A 17280-nucleotide genomic window follows, 5' to 3' on the forward strand; every position below is an offset into this window, starting at 1 on the left:
TGAGGCACATCTGGCTTTTGTTCGGTGCCTGTGACTGCTGTTGCATTTACCAACTAATTTGCATTATGACAATTAGCACTTACACGACCGGTGCAAGGGCTCACTTCTTCACAGTTCAAGAGCCTAGTAAACGTGTCATCTCCACCCTTGCACCTGTTGTATAAGTGCTAATTGTCATAATGCAAATTAGTTTAAAGCGTAACAGCAGTCACAGGCACTGGACGAAAACCAGACGTGCCTTGAAGTCCGACACAAATGGTTCAATTTGATAGGGAAATTATAAAGCTTTTTTCGAGCCAATCTCTTAGAAACAAAAAGGAGGTTTTCCTCTTGGGTTGGAGCTGAAAAAATGTGCAGCAGACTTGAATTTCAGCGAAAAAACAGCATTTTTGTTGCGACTGGTCCAGGACCCTCCCAGATCGAAGTGACCAACGTTGACTTTGTCCTATGAAGGGAGTAACAGTGGTTATACAATAAAGCCAAAAAAACCAGTTAAAGGACAAGCAGACACTGAGACTCGGTGGAATACATCGCAGGTAAGTCTTTTTTATTTATTTCATTGAAGGAAAAATTAGATTTAATGTTATTTAGCGTTCGCAGACTTCAGTATTTTATTTCTCATACAAAGTCTCATATTTTCAACAGTCGCCTGTAACACGACACCAACGTGTCTAGCAAAAAGGTCATGCGTCACCTATGGTAAGTAAATTACTTTACCTCCTTTCCTCATAACATGAGTTTGGGCTGCCTGTGTTACTAGCTGCTTAATAGAGAGTGGCCAGATAAGAAGGAAAGAGCCAAATGCAATGAACACAAATTGGAATGCGAAAAAGGTGATAACTTTACTAAAATTGTCTCTACTACACTTCTGATTGCTTGGTTAAAAAAACAAATTTTACGAAATCTTTACACAGCAGCACCCATTATTAATCCCTTATTTTCTAACCAACTTCCTTCGTTGTAACAAAATCTCACTGAGTCTAAGTAACCCAGAAATCCTATGTGAGGAATATTTATTGTAAACTTTTCTTGGCTTTTCTTTGCAAGTCTTTTGATTGGTTGAAATCTTTTAACTGAAAAAAAAAACCTTTAAAATGGAGTTTTAATTCATTGTTTTTTGTAGACTGCCTTTTTGTACGTTAATTTATGCATTGTATGTGTGGAAATGAAAATATTCCTATGTGAGGAAAGTGTATTGTGCCATTACAAAAGAAATTGCTTCCCGTCTAACACAGATCATTACTTAATAGGTGGCCGCTTAATGGAGGTTTGACTGTATTCCTGTTTTACATCACATCATTTGCTTTCCATTTAAATATATACAGTTTGAACATTGTTCTTAGTGGTTCTGAGGTCAGTTGCATAAATCTTAGTCTTAAAAAAAAAAAAAAAAAAAAAAAAAAAAAAATTCTTAGTCTCAAACTTAACAATAATTGTGAGGTTTGAGACTAAGATTTTATTATTGATGTTCAGCCCAGTCCAACTCTTTATTTTTACATAAATAACATCAAATGTTACAGTTAGATGTCAGCAATTAATGAGTCTCTGTGTGCATACTTGCGGATGTTGTTTTCATCACGCGTTTTCCATCAAAACCTTCTTTTTTGCATGGTAGCACTTCTATCAATCTCATACAAACATGATGACAGAAATGAGAATATAACCCTTGACAACTTAACCGACTGAGAATAGATTTGATGATGGTTTGAGTACCAAGGATTCACCGTGCTGTGTGAAACTCGTACATTCTGTAGTTAACTGTTCAATAAAACTACTCAGTTCTTCAGGTTCTGTGATAGGAAGTAAATGGCCAAGGCACATTATTCATTTGGTCTGATTTGGAGACTAATTTTTTGCTGATTATCCAGACACTCCCTTAGTTTATTCTCTGTCATTGTAAGTCGCTGTTCCAGAATAGATACTGTCTGCAAATGAAAACAAAACAAAACAAAATATAAAATGATTTCAGGTAAATAAATTACCAGTGATTGTACATTCACTCAGTGCTGTTAGCAGGAAATGACAAAATACTAAGTGTATGAGTGGCACTTACTGAAGAATATTTACTGATTATGTTGTGGTTCAATTTTTAGTTGGTTTAAATAATTTTATTGTCCTTTGTTTCAAACTCATTATCATACATTACCATACCCCAAAACAAAGGAGAATAAAATTTAAACCAAAGATAAAATTGAACCACAACGTTATATATCACACCTGTGTTAAGACATCCAACTGTCCTACAATGTGTTCTAGTGTCATGCTGAGCTGAGGTGGTATATCACGTCTTTCCAGGGGAGTAGTGAGAGGAGGTTGACCAGCAGAGACCCCTCCCAGTGCATCAAAATCTCCTATTCTGCTAGTGACCTCATCTAGTCTGCTCTGTCTCTGAAATAACAATATTTGTATACAAAATAATTTTTACAACCATTCAGCTGACTTAGAACAACTATGCTCCTGGCACTGCTATCTCTGCCAGTCAACATGCTTAAAAATGAATGGATCAAAAATTTACCTGAGGTATTGAAAACATTGCTGGCCCAACTTCTACGACCACTGGGTCACCAACAGCGAGGTTCCTAGGCTCAGCACCTGCTCTGACCTGCAAAGATCATGGGCAGAACAAAATAAAATATCTCATCTGACCCTTTCATGCAGTAAATAAGAAACTTGCCACATGGAATGGGTTAAAATAAAGTTCTTCAAATCACCCCTTACCTCTGGAGCTGCTGATTTAGGTGGAGTTCTTGGAGGTGGGTCATGATTGTGAGGAAGTGTTACAGGTGGAGAGGCTGCTCTTTTTCTGTGTGAACGTAGAACTGTTGAAAAGAAAGAAAATAAGTCCTTTGTGGTTATAACATTAAAGCCAATTGCAGACAATCAATTTATAATATTCACAGAAAAATAAGATTATTTTTATCAGTGTGTTATGATCCATTTTTCTTACCTTCATCATAGTCCACTTTGTCAAAATTTGTTTTCCACACCATGACCTTTGGGAGATGAAGAAAAGTGTGTTTCGTAGTACAGTAAAAACCCACATGTAACAACCTTGTCCTAACTACATTTTTTGAAGTCTGGCAGAAAAGATTTTTGTAATTTGGGGCAGTTATTGGCAATCTAAGCAAAGTAGGGTCTTAATTTCTGTGAAGGAGACCACTGGAAAATAAAGGCTAGACATTCAACTTTGGTCCTTAAATAATTTATGTACTTATTCAGAACTGTGCATTACAAACCTTTACAATGATCTGTACAAATGTACTTTATTTAAACCTGTTTTTTGTTGTAGGAATTACTAACAGAAGCCTGTACTTATTTTGTAATGACAGTTCAGGACAGTATTTTCTTGTATGTCGCTTTGCAATCTCAAACTAGTTGGTTAAATTGTTTATCATATTTACCTGTGATCATGTATAAGAACCTGCTTGATTTTGCTTGGCTAAACAGGTTATTATATTTTTGGCTTGAAGTGGAAAATTTCTGCCAGCAGGTTCTTAAACTACTAGGTTCTTCCAGGAAAGTTTTCACTGTATTGCTGAAACCATTGTTGGTTAGGTATTGTCTTTTTTTTGGCGTTGTTCAGCATATTTTCAATCTTTTGCATTACGTCATGAGGTGTTCACGCCTATCCGTAATTAACACCAACAAACTTCCAAAAAGAGGCCTATTCTGAAATTATTCTTCCTGTACTTGTCAATAATGCAGAACCTTTTCAAGTTAATCACCCTAATGAACCTGCAGGAAATATAGGCTTCCTTCATTTGTAACTCATGAATACACAATCTGGCTATGAAGGAGTTATTGTTATGGTGGGTGATTTGGCTGCTAGTCATCACTAACTCCACTGATTTATTTACCTGTTCATCTGAGCTTCCTGAAGCAAAATATTCACCATTACGTGAGAATATAGCACATGTTGCTGGACCCTAAAAAGTATTAAGGAGCATAAAAAACTGCATCGTCGGAGACCCAGGAGCAGTCAGTCAGGTCAAGAGAAAAGGCGTGACGAAAGTTTCCATACTTGAAAACTTTTGTCGCGCCTTTTCTCTCGACCCGACTAACTGCCCCTGGGTCTCCGAGGATGAAAAAGCTGTTAAAACTGATGTAAACATTGGTGCAGGTCTGTGTAACACCCAAAGGAAATTATTTTAAGGAAGAAAATTATTAAGTATTGACTAACCTGATGTCCATGAAGTGTGTAAAAAAGCCGGCCTTCCATCAAATCCAAGATCTAATGAGAGAGTGTAAAGCAGAATGAGACTGCTTTGTATATGTATTGTTTCAAACTAAAGCCTGCGAGTGCAGTGAGGATGGCTAGAGAGGGTTGCATCCATTGATTTTGCCCACAATGTAAGATTGATACCAAAACACAACAGTTGGATCTCACATCTTGCGGCAGATTTATCTTTTGAAGAGTTATTTGTTTCACCAGAACAGAGAGAATTCAAATACATAAAGATCACTATTAATAATTAAAAAATGCCAATATATAAATCTCTTAATTTGTTACCTTGAGTGTGGTATCACTTGATGCAGATACAAGATAATTTCCAGATGGATGAAACGAAACAGCATTCACAGCATTTGTGTGTGCTAAAAGAATGGAAATAACTAAACCGTGAGCAGAGGCCCTTTAGTCTCCCCACTATCTGAGAAAATCAAAGGTCCTTGACCTATGTGTCAGTTAAGAGTTATCAGTACTGTTAAGCAGCGCGCAAAGAAAACTGTGTCCTGTAGCCCTGGGCTAGTGGATTTTTCCTTCGGGCTAGTGAATTTTGTTCTTAACTTGCCCAACGGGTAAGACAACAGGCAAGACAAGTACTTAAAGGCAAATTTAAAGTTCATAATAAATTCTCGTGGACCACAACCCCCTTTTCACCCCCTTTTGAAAATGTGAAATCTGTAAAAGCAAGTATCAAAACAAAAGTATAACACTACATTTCATGTTAGGCTATATGTTGTTAAGCAAGGCTACAAATCAGAGCTACAGTGTAACTACAACAAATAATAAAGCAAGTGATTAATTTAATAAAAGTTAGGTGCAGCTTGTCTGAAGGACTGATTTTATTTGCACCCTGGTGAAGGTTTATCCAATAGCCTCCTTATGTTAAAAATCAAGTCAACTTGACTGTGGTTACCTTGGTAGTGTTGAAGAAGTTTGTTCATTCGGATGTCCCAGACCTGAAAAGAAAATGTTAAACTTCTATCATTTTCCCCAAAGGTAGATCTATGTAAAACTGGTCACACTGGATAGTTAATATTTACTTGCACTCAAGTTTCAAGGATAGAAGAAACACACACACACCTTGACTGTGCTGTCTGTTCCTCCTGCTGCTATGCATGTTCCACTGGGATGAAACTCTACAGAATTCACATATCTGAAGAAAAGTGATTCACATAATTTTTGATGAGGCTACAATAATTAAAGGAAGGCTGTTAATGAGGCTAGTAACCTGCACAGACCTAAGCATCCTCGATCAGTACGATGTCAGTCCATGCTTAATAGTCAGCCATCACAATGAGTTGATGATCTCACTGTAAAAAAACAGTTTACAAGCTTTTGTTAACGTACCCTCCTGGGTCATAGAAGCTGTGAACACATTCCTTGCTTGTCCTATCCCAGATTTTGATTGTCTTGTCATCACTTGCAGATACAATCATGCGACCATCTGGTGAAAACCTGGCATTGTTTATGAGGCAACAGGAAAATTGTTTTCAGTCATGTTCAAAATTGTCACAAAAGTAAACCTCAACATTCATTGGAACAACACTGTGGTGTGATTAAATCCCACTAAATTTATCAATTTGATTATAGTAACATACTGTTATGCTAATATTTAGATAGTTGTCAGATTATATTTACCTTGCACAGCGCACCCAGTTCATGTGAGCATTTAGAGAGTACTGAAATTTCTGACGGTGAACAGTCCATACCTTTACAAGAAAAATCAAAAAGGTAATTTGCTATATTCTCTTAAACATCTTTGGTGAGGCTAACTTCACCATATGATAATCATGTTTGATTGATGAATTCAGGAAAGCATGGTCTAGCAGCACCCATCTTACACACCATCCAACTTGCACATTTAATCCCAGGGTTCGTAAAGATTTTTGGATCCAAAATTCAAGACTTTTCCCAGACTTTTTTCAAAACAAAAATTTCTTTTTCCAGAGCCTTACCACACCCTTCTTCTTTGCCTTACTATCTCCCACTCCACCATCTTACACAACTATACTAACAAATTACCTTGACAGTTTTGTCATCTGATGCTGTCAAAAGTGATTGGCCATCACCAGAGAAGTCCACACTTCTTACAGTTGCTGTGTGAGCCTTAAACACGGTACTTTCTCCTTTACTTTGGATAATGAAAAAGTATCACAAAGTTAACATCTAAATTTCATGGTTGCCACAGCCAGAGGTCTCTGAAATTCCCTGACTTTTCCATGACATTTTCCGGACAAAATGTAAAATTTCCCTGACCAACGGAATAAACAATCCATCCCCTCCACCCATATATTTATAATGCTTTCAGCAAGGCGTGTGCAGTGTGCATGAATGGATACTTCTAGAATATTCTACCAAATGAATTTAACTTGATTCATGTCTGTCACATGCCCAAGTGAATTTCAAATGTTACATTGTAGAAAACAGTTAAAGTAGAGGGAAAAGAATAAACTACATGTTTACAAGTCCTCTTAAAAATTTTACTTTTCCCCGAATTCTTTCAAAAAATTAAATTTTCCCTGACTTGAGGAGAAATTCCCTGACTTTTTCCTGACCTTGAATTATCTTTTTTTTCCATGACTATATCCTAACCTGTGGCAACCATGTCTAATGATTCCTATTAACAAACATCCACTGCAGTAACCATTATCAGTGCTTGAGGCATCCAATGACTTTATGCAAGGCTACACTCTAGCAGCACCCGTTGGCCGCTGGTGCCTTACTTTTGCTCCTGGGTGACTAGAAAATCTCAATTTCTTAGAAATTATCTGCTGGGCACCCTTGAATTTTTCTTAGAACACAGCCTTGTTATCAATAATATCACACGCAGGGGTCTTGCTAATGACATGGCTTAGTTTCTCTGGGCATGGACAATAACTCACAGTATCTATTACTTACACACTTGGGACCCACAGTCTGACAGTTTTGTCTCTTGATGCTGAAGCAATCAAATGTCCAGATGGAGAAAACTTCACTGAAAGTACAGCATCCTGAGCAAAAGCAATATAGAGGTAATTTTGTTAACTACATAAAACACCTTTCTTGTATTTAGTCAACAAGTGAATCTTGTGAGTCCAGAGATGTACAAAATATTTCACAATAGCATCCTGAGAATGAAGAAAATTATCAACAAAACTAGGAAAGGTACTGCAGGATCAAGGTTTGCATCTGCAGTCAATTTCTTCATGATTTTGACCAATGCACAATCCAGTATTTCCATCTTTTGAGAGAAAATATCCATTTCTGATTTGTGTCAAGCCTCTTTTCAAAGGTAAGGTTAGAATTTGCCAGGGGGGACTCCCATATAAAAATGACGGGGATGCTCGTCAGAAAATGAAAATTAAACCCCTTAAGGGAGATCAACGTGGGTGTGGCTCAACCTTAAACTGACCCCTGACGGAGACCATACTAAAACAGAAGAGCGAGGGATATAAACAAGTGGAGAAATGTTGTGTTCTTTTTAAATGTTAGATATGCGTGTGGTCAGTTTCAGGATATTTTTTTGAAAATTTCTTTATGCACAGCCCAAAGCGATATCTGAATGGGCAAATATGGTGACTTTTCATCCCAAACACCCTAAATGAGACCAAAATCTGCAATTTATCCCCCTAAGCAATACGATGAGCACCACCCCAGCCACTTTTGTATGGGAGTCCCCCCTGGGGTCTTTCATAAATCCTGCTCATTAATTTTGAACATGGGAGGTTTTTGGAACTCAAAAAGGCTTTTAAATACACAAATTAAGAGCAACTGTCTGTAAAAATCGAGCAAAATCGAAATTTCGCGGCCACAGTCAAAAAATCGTTTTCGCTCATATCTTGTCCATAGTAAGGTATTAGCAAGTAACTAAACGTGGTGTAGTTTGTTTTTGAAAAGACCGCTTCGATTGGCAGAAAATCGACAAAATCAGTTTTCGAGGTCGGTGACTTGAAAACCATCAAAAATTGAGGCAAAATGAGGCGTTGTCAAAACTTCGCTCGCCAGCCAAAAGGACGCAAGCGGGGTAAAATATTCACCAATAAATCAACTTGTAAAGGGTTTTACTGCTAGTTTGGTGGTGATTTCTTATCTTAGCGATAATCTGGAAGATAAACAATTTTATTTTAGTTTGGATACTTTTTCAACTGATCGAAGTTTAGATTTAGGCTGTAACTTGCGTTTTAAATTATAGGCATGTGCTACCCCTTGGTTTTACCTGAAACTCAAGCTATAAGCTATTTAAACATTGTGCTAAAACATATGTAAGAGCTGGCTTGGGTAATTTAATTTGAGCTTCAAACGAACCTTCTGAAGTTGAATAAATTTCGCCTGAAATATGAGACTTTGCAATGATCGCGGGATCGTCGCTTTGTTATTGCTCAACAAGTCACGAAAGCTTTACGCCTCCACTAGAAAGTTAACTCACAATTCCACTTACATTTAGGAAATCTGTACTGAACATTTTTTTACCTCGATGCTTTTCCCGTTCTCGTTAACTGGCATCTTGTTTTCTGCTGATTGTCAGTCCCCAAGTCGAGAATCGTGTTGCTAGAAAGTAACCCCAGACAGAACTATTATATTCACAGTATTGCAGTCCGGCTTTCTTTTCAGTCGATCGAAATTTCACATCCATTGCCATTGAAATATTTTAGGTCTCACAAAAACTGCAATTTTGATAGCGAACTTTCGGGCTGCCGATATACCTTTGGTCTTAAAACGTGATCAGAGGAGTTGTGTGACAGCGGCACCGGAAGGATAAACACATTTTTCCCAAACTAATTAACGACGAGATAAACAGATAAGGGATCCAGTGGTTATAACGTTGCGTCACATCGAAAAATAATTCAATCTAGGTGATAGGATTAATATACTGTTAAGGAACAAAAGATACAAAATTGTATATAAATTTATTAAATGTTTGTAATATTTTTTTTTTTTCATTACAACTGAAATGTTTCGAAAAGTCATCCGCTAGCTGTTTACTGTACTTAATTTAATTTTACGACGCCATCAGTTTTTGACACCTGTTTAAATATAAAAGTTAAGAGAATTTAAAACCAGTTAGTTGCAATCCGTCGAAAAACTATCATGAAAGTGGTTGTTCGTTTGTATCGATTGTGGGAGGCCACTGTGGTCATGATAGGAGAGACAGAAACAAAGCAACGGGATGCATTCCTCTACTTGGTTGTCAGCGAGATATTAACGGGCATAGAGAAATGTTTGCGTTTCATGGCATAGTTGATGAAATTGATCTTATTCTGGCGAGGGCATCCATCTTTTCCTCTCCACGAAATATTGACCAAATGACCATATGTCCAGCTCATCGGGCATCGCTGGGTATTGGATGGACACGCCGAGTTCCGGACAAATGCAGAATACCATCAATATTATCAGGTCATAGTAAGGACGTGAGCAAAAAGCCAAAAGCGGATAGAGGTCTAAGCAAAGCAGGTTCACAAACAGTGCTGCAACAGAGTGGGATATTTCTTCCTGTTGGGTCAGGTTTGTATCCCTTTTGTAACTCTAAAAAATAAAAGAACTAACGCTGATGTACTTCTTCAAGAAAAAGTTACTTAAAAATCATCTTTACAAAGGAAAATAATTTAGCTGAAATTAATCAAATTGATTTCATTTTATCTGAGAATTCATTTTCGCTGATTTTTTTTAAAAAAGGTGTTAATACACCTGTTCGGTTTTAAACTTCGGGCAATGTCAAAAAAATAATGTTCAAGAGATCGTTTTTTTTTTTTTTTTTACTTGAATGTGCAACCCTAATTAAAATAGTGTGCTTACTGATATTTGTAATCTCTTAGGGGTATGCCCTAACTGCAGAAAAATGTTGGCTGGGAACTGGAAACCTGACACAGAAAAAACTGCAGAAGTTGCGTTTGACGATTGCGAAGTAACATTTCAAATGGCGGAGATGTCTTTGGTAGGATAATCTTTCTTGACCTACAAATTAATGTCACACAGACGGAACAATGTAGATACGTGAGAGACGTCGAAAGTTGTGTTGAAGTCAGGAAAAAAAGGAAGCGAGGATTGTTAAGTATCTCTCTTCCCTTCCACCCCTTTATGCATTTGGCACACAGGCTAACTGGTAACTGTCTCCAAGTCACTTTTTCCTAGGAAAGGGGTTGAGCAGCCTCGCTCCCAATCCCTCTCAAAGATGGACCATGATGGGAACAAGGTTCTTTTTTGCATTTACAGAATACGTGGAAACTATTGTCAATTCCGCAAGCAAATAGTAGCACTTTCAACCTCTTCCTCATCCTGCCAGCAGAGCTTTTCTCTCGCTTGCTCGATTTTGGAGTACTCAAGAAAGACTCTGCAAGAATCGAGTAAGATCTTTTGTTGAGCATGCGCGGAATGTTGCCAGGATTTAGTTTCGAATCCAAGCCTAAAAGCTGTGCGCTTGCTACAGCGGGCTTAGTTATGACGATCGGTTTATCAAAAAACAAGTGCTCTCACTCGAAAAAAAAAACGTTTTACAAGAGAAAACAAGATTGATTAGTTCAGAAGTTTGGGCTTTGGTGACTTCAAAGGTTTGACGGGATTTAGGCAGACCTTCCTTGTCTCCTTCTCGATCAAGAAGGCAAAAGGAGGCTCTGTTCGCAGGGTGCCCCTACCTCCCCCGCTCCTTTTATAATTTCAACACAAGCTAATCTGTATTATAGTCAAAAACAACTCTAACTCTCAAAGACTTATCACTTTATGATACCTCCAATTTTACATACCAAGTACGTATATAAAGTATATGATATGCAGAGCGAATTGTATCTTCCAATAATATGAAAAGGGGATTGAATTAATTCATTCTGCTTTTTTGTTTGATTGATCACTTGATTCATATTATTATCTGTACTTAATCTACAAGACTAACATGTCTTTTTATAACGTGGGTCAACAGTCTAATCAATCAATCCATCAATTCGTCCGCAGGATCAAACAAGTGACACAGTAGGTTAAGTGGCAGAAAGCACACCATCGTCCTTCCCCTACCTTGAACTACAGACTCCAGCAACAAGTATCTACTCGCCGAACGAGGCAAATGAACATGTCTAACGGGAGTGTAAACCACTTGAAATGCTAAACACCTTTCTAGAAACCCGAGACATAAGTCCGGTGAGATTTCCTTTGACGACGCAATGGGAGGAGGCTAGTGAACGAACGAGGCGTCGTCACTTACGCAAAGCAAATCAAGCAGTTGATGCTGTACTAGAAGAAGTAGCACCAAATCAGAGTGGACAGCTTTGGAAATCACTTGTTGCATCCAAATCTTCCGATGAAAACCCTAGTGGTAACCAGCGTGAGCCTGTAGATGAAGTGCTTATGGAGGCGTTGGCTGAGTGCTACAGGAATGCGAGTAACTGGCAAACCAGGAGACAAATATTGTCTATAATGGTAGACAAGGTTTCATTCAAGACACTTAAGAAATGGATTCCCAATCTGACGAGGTATCAATTCAGTGAAGCAAGGAAGCATATCCTGGTCGAGGGTAGAGGTGTAGCACTATCACTTCAGTCATCCAAGACACGAATGGCGGTATCCCAAACTCAACTTGATCATTTTTTGGACTTTATAACGAGCACCCATGTCATCCAGGATCTTCCCTTCGGGCAGAAATCAATAAAACTGTCAACAAAGGAAGTCATTACAGTGCCTAATGTTATTCGTATGATGGTGCCAGAGTCCATTGTCAAGCAGTACTTGGCTTATTCAAGCGAAAGTAGCTTTACAACACTGAGCCGAAGTACACTCTTGAGAATTCTCAATGTCTGTTCTGCCTCTGTGAGAAAGTCTCTACAGGGTCTAGATTATATAAGTTGTGCTGGCAGTCAAGCCTTCGACGATCTCCATGACGTAGTAAATAGATTGGGCGATTCATTTATGGGAATGACTTGGGCAAGGAAACAAAAGGAGCAACTTAAGTCCGCAAAGCGTTATCTAAAGGGCGACTTTAAGGTAAACTTCAAAATGACTTTAGTCTGTGTATATAAGAAAAATCGCAATAACACTAGACTTCACAATTAACAAGCTGAAGCTAGCGATTGTGCCAGTCAAAGATACCAAAAATGTCTTTGAGTCACTTACCCAAGATTCTCTGGGGAACGAGCAGGAGAGGATTTTGGTGATGATTCAAGCAGCAATGTTTTTATGTGCTTAATTGGTGCTAGTTGAGAAAGCTCGCGCGTGCAGACTTTCACTTTAGCTTAATGCGATTTGTCGTTCCTACGCAGTTTCAATTTAGGAGAAATGTAAAAATAGCCTAGTGAAATAAAACTGTGCGCAGAACCAGTTGAGGTGATCGTTTGGTTAAAAAAAGTCGAGTTGCATTTTTGCTTAATGCTAATACTTCAATTGCGCAGAACCGGTTAAGGTGATTCCCTAGTATTAAAAAAAGAACTGAACATAACATGCATGGATTTTCCATAAAACTTAGATCACTGTTGTAATAAGGTAAGAATACGTCTTAAAAAGTGGAAGTTACCGTGCTCATTTTAACTGTAACATGCTGACGAATATGAATATATAGGCAAATGAACTGTGCGCATAACAAAAGTCAACAAGTAAGCAGGCTTCTTTTCAATAAAGCTTGCGATAGTGCACAGAATTTTACTTTGTTCAACCTACGGCTAACGAAAAATGTCGTTGGAAAGACCGGTAAGGGGCACTTTGTTCGTTTTTGAGGTAGAGCTGCAAAGGGCTCATCACCTGAATTCCTTCCGTCTTTAAGCGAGGACTGGGGCGAGCTTCAAAATGGCAAGAACGTGGAAGGTGGATGAAAACCTTGGAAAAAACTTTAATGGATTTCTTTTCTCTTTGATCGAATTCATTTTATTGCCACTGTAAGCTCTCTTTCACAGCGGGTGTCTTGTTATGCCAAGTGAAAGATGTCCAGTGCAAAACCAGCGAGTCACCTTAACCGTAACATTTGATCTAGGGTAAGTAATTTTGTTTATTAATGTCTTTACAGGTGCATGTTTCTAAGCAATCCAACATTCCAGATCATTGCAGAGCTTATGCACTAAGCGACCCTAGGGACAAGGATTATCAGATCATTCGCCCACACGATCATCTAGAAACCTGTGATCGCTGTTACCTAGTTTCTTCAGTTCTTGCTGAAATACATGACGCAATCGAAAAGATGTCTGATAACAACGTCTCTAGTGACGTGGTAGAAGAGGTGAACTTCATTCAAGGGCAAGCTAAGCAAAACATCTGGGCTTGGAAAGCTCACCTGCTCCGCTGTGTGAATCAGGATGAAGCCCGAATAGAGGTGATTGATGCTCTCGATGAAAATTCCGTACTCCTGGTTCAGGACTGGGCCATGAAGTTCTTGCCAAGAAAGTTTAGAGAAAGCCAAAGTGATTGGTTTGCAAAGCGGGGTATGCCTTGGCACATTACTGTAGCTACTCGACGAGCGGAAAACCACGAATTGGAGATGATGACATTTGTGCATGTTTACCAAACCTACAACCAAGACAGCTGTGTGGTGCTTTCCATTATGAAGGATGTTATTGGAAAGCTAAAGTCACAGCTGCCTCATCTGAAAACTGTCTTCTACAGACAGGACAATGCCGGCTGTTACCACTGCGGGGCTACGATAGTGGGGGCCAGCTTTACAGGCTGTGCTAGTGGAGTGACTGTGAAACGCTTGGACTTTTCAGACGCACAGGGTGGTAAAGGCCCATGTGATAGAAAGGCGGCTTCAATTAAGTCACACATGAAAATCCACCTTAATCAAGGGTCTAACATCGAGACTGCCAAGGAAATGGTAGACGCTATCCAGTCATCGGGAGGTGTTCCTGGAGTTGACATTTCATTATGCATCTCAGCGCAAGACCCAGCACCGTCCTTGAATGTAAAGATTGCAGGAGTGGGTTTGATTTCCAATATTGTATACAACAACGGAAGCCTGACCGTCTGGAGAGCGTATGGAATAGGGCCTGGTAAGTGCATACGTCTCGAGGACCTCGGTATTCCACAGTTGGTGCAGATTCCAGATCTCGTGAAATGTGATGAGGATACAGCCACAACAATGCCGAATGCACACTTTATCAAAGTTAAATCCAGGCGTCAACCTTGCTCAGATAATTCCCAGCAATGCTCAGATACCGAAGAAGAGACTGTGACTGAGACCTCACCCGCTGTTCATACATTTTCCTGTCCCGAGGAAGGATGCATGAAAGTTTATCAAAGATTTTCTTCTTTACAGCACCATCTGGACCTCGGAAAACACGAACGTGCTTTGGAGCATGAGACACTCCTTGACAGAGCAGCGCTTGGTTACGCAGAGAGGCTACGAGGTCAGTCTGGTAGTGTACCACAGATTGAGCAAGTGAGAAGGCAGCTAAACCTCTCGAATCAGCCTTTTTTACCTATGGGTTGGGCCCTTAAGTCTAGTCACGTAAAGCGGACACGATTCACAGAGAAGCAGAGAGACTACTTATCCAGTAAATTTCGTATTGGCGAGTCAACCGGCCAGAAAGCAGATGCAGCCTCGGTATCCAAGTCAATGATGACTGCTAGAGACAGTAATGGAAACTGCCTTTTTAGCAGTTCTGAATTTCTGACGAGTCAGCAAGTTTCAAGTTTCTTTTCAAGACTGTCCTCAAAGCGCAAACTTGAAGATGACGAAATGACGGAAAGCGACTTTGAAGAAAACCAGAACGTTGAAAATGAGAAAGCCTTTGACGAGTTGAGAAGTGAAGTTCTTCAAGAGGTTGCCCTTACTCATCCAATATGCTATGACAGGTATAACATCTGCGAACTAATTGCAAATTCAAAGCTATCAATCTTTGCAATTCAAATGCTTAAGGATATCTGTGAACACTTTGATATACCAACAACGGACATCAAAGTAAAGAGAAAAGCCCCTTACATTGACAAGCTGATCGCCTTTGGAAAAAACTGCACTTGTCAGAAATAATTAAGATCGGTTTTGGTTAAAAAGGCATTGTAACAGCATTTGCGGGGGAAACCCGGAAGGCTTGCATGTGAAGAAAGAAGCACGAACTTGACCTGGCATAGTGGCCATACATTCAGCGAGCAATGACCCAGTTGTGAGCAGTGAAAACCCGATTCACTCAAAGTGTTTTTGTTGTGGACAGTTTATTTCTGTCTTTAATTGAACTGTGATATCGAAGACTTTGCAACCTAGAGCACTGAACTTAAAATAGCAAGATCTTTGACGATTGACAAACCGTCTTATTTTAAGAAATATTACAAGTTTTGGCTTCGTTTTCGCGCATCGGTTTCCCTACCCCCTCCAGGTGCGAATGATTTTGATCTGTCACGCAACACAAAAAGGTGTGAAGCATGAAGAGCACACCTGCCTGGCAGTTATTAAGAGAGGTCTATCAAGATTTCAGCTGTTTTAAGGCCTAGGATTTTTCAAATGCAAGGAGTATTAAGGTAGGATAAAGAAAGATATGCTAAGTTCAGTCGGAGGTTTTGAAATAATTCTCTTGTTTTCCCGAGTTGCGATCGTGGGTTGCCAGCCGATCCGGCACAGAGTGATCAGTTGAGAATAACACCAAATGAGGTATAAAAAGTGGCTTAAAGTTACTCAGAAAAGAAGGACACATTGGGTTAATAAATATTCTAATACAACGCTTTGAACAAGTGCAATTGCGAGTAAAGATTCTGTCGAAGGGCGTCAAGCTTTTGTGACTTGTCGAGCAACAACAAACCGACGATCATGAAAAAGTCTCATATTTCAGGCGAAATTTATTCAACTTCAGAAAGTTCATTTGAAGCTCAAATTAAATTACCCAAGCCAGTTCTTACATATGTTTCAGCACAATGTTTAAATAGCTTATAGCTTGAGTTTCAGGTAAAACCAAGGTGTAGCACATGCCTAAAATTTAAAACGCAACTTTCAGCCTAAATTTAAAATACGGTCAGTTGAAAAAGAACCCAAACTAAATTAAAATTGTTTATTTTCCAGATTATCGCTAAGATAAGAAATCACCACCAAACTAGCAGTAAAACCCTTAACAAATTGATTGATCGGTGAATATTTTACCCCACTTGCTTCCTTTTGGCGTGCGAGCGAAGTTTTGAGAACGCCTCATTTTGCCTCAAAATTTGGTTGTTTTCCAGTCGCCGACCTCGAAAACTGATTTTGTCGATTTTCTCCTAATCGAAGCGGTCTTTTCAAAAACAAACTACACCACATTTAGTTACTTGCTAATACCTTACTATGGACAAGATATGAGCGAATTTTAATTTTTGACCGTGGCCGCCGTTTGCTCGATTTTTACAGACATCTGCTCTTAAAACTACACTTTACCTTTGGAATAAATTCACTAATTATCCATACCTTATGTCCAACAAATCTGTAAGCTCGCATGTGTGGCTTAAAATGCCAAATCATCAGACTGGAGTCCATTGACCCAGTAACTGCAAAAATGAAACCACAGCACACAATTATTCCCGGATCAGTTTCCAAAGAGGTATGTAAAATAAATTGAAATGTTAAAGCCGACATTACCCTAAGTGGGGGGTTAAGAAATTAGGAGAAGGAAAGGTATATGAAAAGCATATTTATTTTTGCGCGTTTTTTACACGTGAACACGATGTTACTGGGTTTAGAAGACGTTTCGTATTGTATACTTCAAAGTCTCATTGTCTGCATGTTATGATAACTTTACCTAGCTGTTTCATGTTGGGATTGAAGTCAACACTTGTCACTGTGTCTCTATGACCTTTGAAATGTCGCTCGAGCGTTGGATCCTCCTTGAACAGAATCAAAACACCAATCAGTCAATTATTCACATATTGCAATGCATTATCTATTAAATAATAAAGACATATAGTTCTTGCTAAATTCTGCATTTAAACAGACATTTAGCAAGACTTGTGCCACTGCAATAAGTCAGTGAATAAGTTCAGATTTGGGCTAAAATATACCAAGTACATACCAAACTCGAAGCCATTTCTAACGTTTCTCTTTATGGCAGCAATGTACTTAATTGTCAAAAAGAAAATGGCAAAAAATGTTATAAACAGTTCTTCGTCGTTTCAAAAATGGCGGCCGTTGTTGTGGTCATGGGAACGACCGCAGTAAA

The 17280-nt window shown here is 38.9% G+C and overlaps 2 protein-coding genes across 2 annotated transcripts; one reads left to right on the top strand and one right to left on the bottom strand.

Moving 5' to 3' along the window:
- Window positions 1–1412: 1412 nt before the first annotated feature.
- LOC140922970 (uncharacterized) lies at window positions 1413–17268 on the bottom strand. The gene is made up of 17 exons (XM_073373017.1): window positions 17134–17268; window positions 16864–16948; window positions 16533–16612; window positions 7124–7215; window positions 6248–6356; window positions 5864–5934; window positions 5573–5680; window positions 5306–5378; window positions 5139–5181; window positions 4511–4593; window positions 4181–4231; window positions 3858–3926; window positions 2948–2993; window positions 2719–2819; window positions 2516–2602; window positions 2218–2388; window positions 1413–1925 (listed from the first exon to the last, which is right to left on the bottom strand). The coding sequence occupies exons 1-17, from the start codon at window positions 17146–17148 to the stop codon at window positions 1821–1823; spliced, it is 1389 nt and encodes a 462-aa protein (XP_073229118.1). The 5' UTR covers window positions 17149–17268; the 3' UTR covers window positions 1413–1820.
- Window positions 13536–15137, top strand: LOC140923488 (uncharacterized). Its single transcript, XM_073373573.1, has one exon. It carries the CDS (start codon window positions 13536–13538, stop codon window positions 15135–15137), a length of 1602 nt encoding a protein of 533 aa, XP_073229674.1.
- Window positions 17269–17280: the final 12 nt, after the last annotated feature.

This window comes from Porites lutea, chromosome 13 (assembly GCF_958299795.1).
Source record: "Porites lutea chromosome 13, jaPorLute2.1, whole genome shotgun sequence".
Taxonomy (NCBI): domain Eukaryota; kingdom Metazoa; phylum Cnidaria; class Anthozoa; order Scleractinia; family Poritidae; genus Porites; species Porites lutea.

What these genes read in the sequence shown, in the direction of transcription:
- LOC140922970 (XM_073373017.1), bottom strand. An exon ending in AGCTTCTATGACCCAGGAGG is followed by an intron (nt 5,379 to 5,572) that starts GTACGTTAACAA and finishes ACTTTTCTTCAG; the next exon opens with ATATGTGAATTCTGTAGAGT. An exon ending in CAAAGTGGACTATGATGAAG is followed by an intron (nt 2,820 to 2,947) that starts GTAAGAAAAATG and finishes TCTTTTCAACAG; the next exon opens with TTCTACGTTCACACAGAAAA.
- LOC140923488 (XM_073373573.1), top strand. Translation starts at nt 13,536, where the DNA reads ATGAAGTTCTTGCCAAGAAAGTTTAGAGAAAGCCAAAGTGATTGGTTT.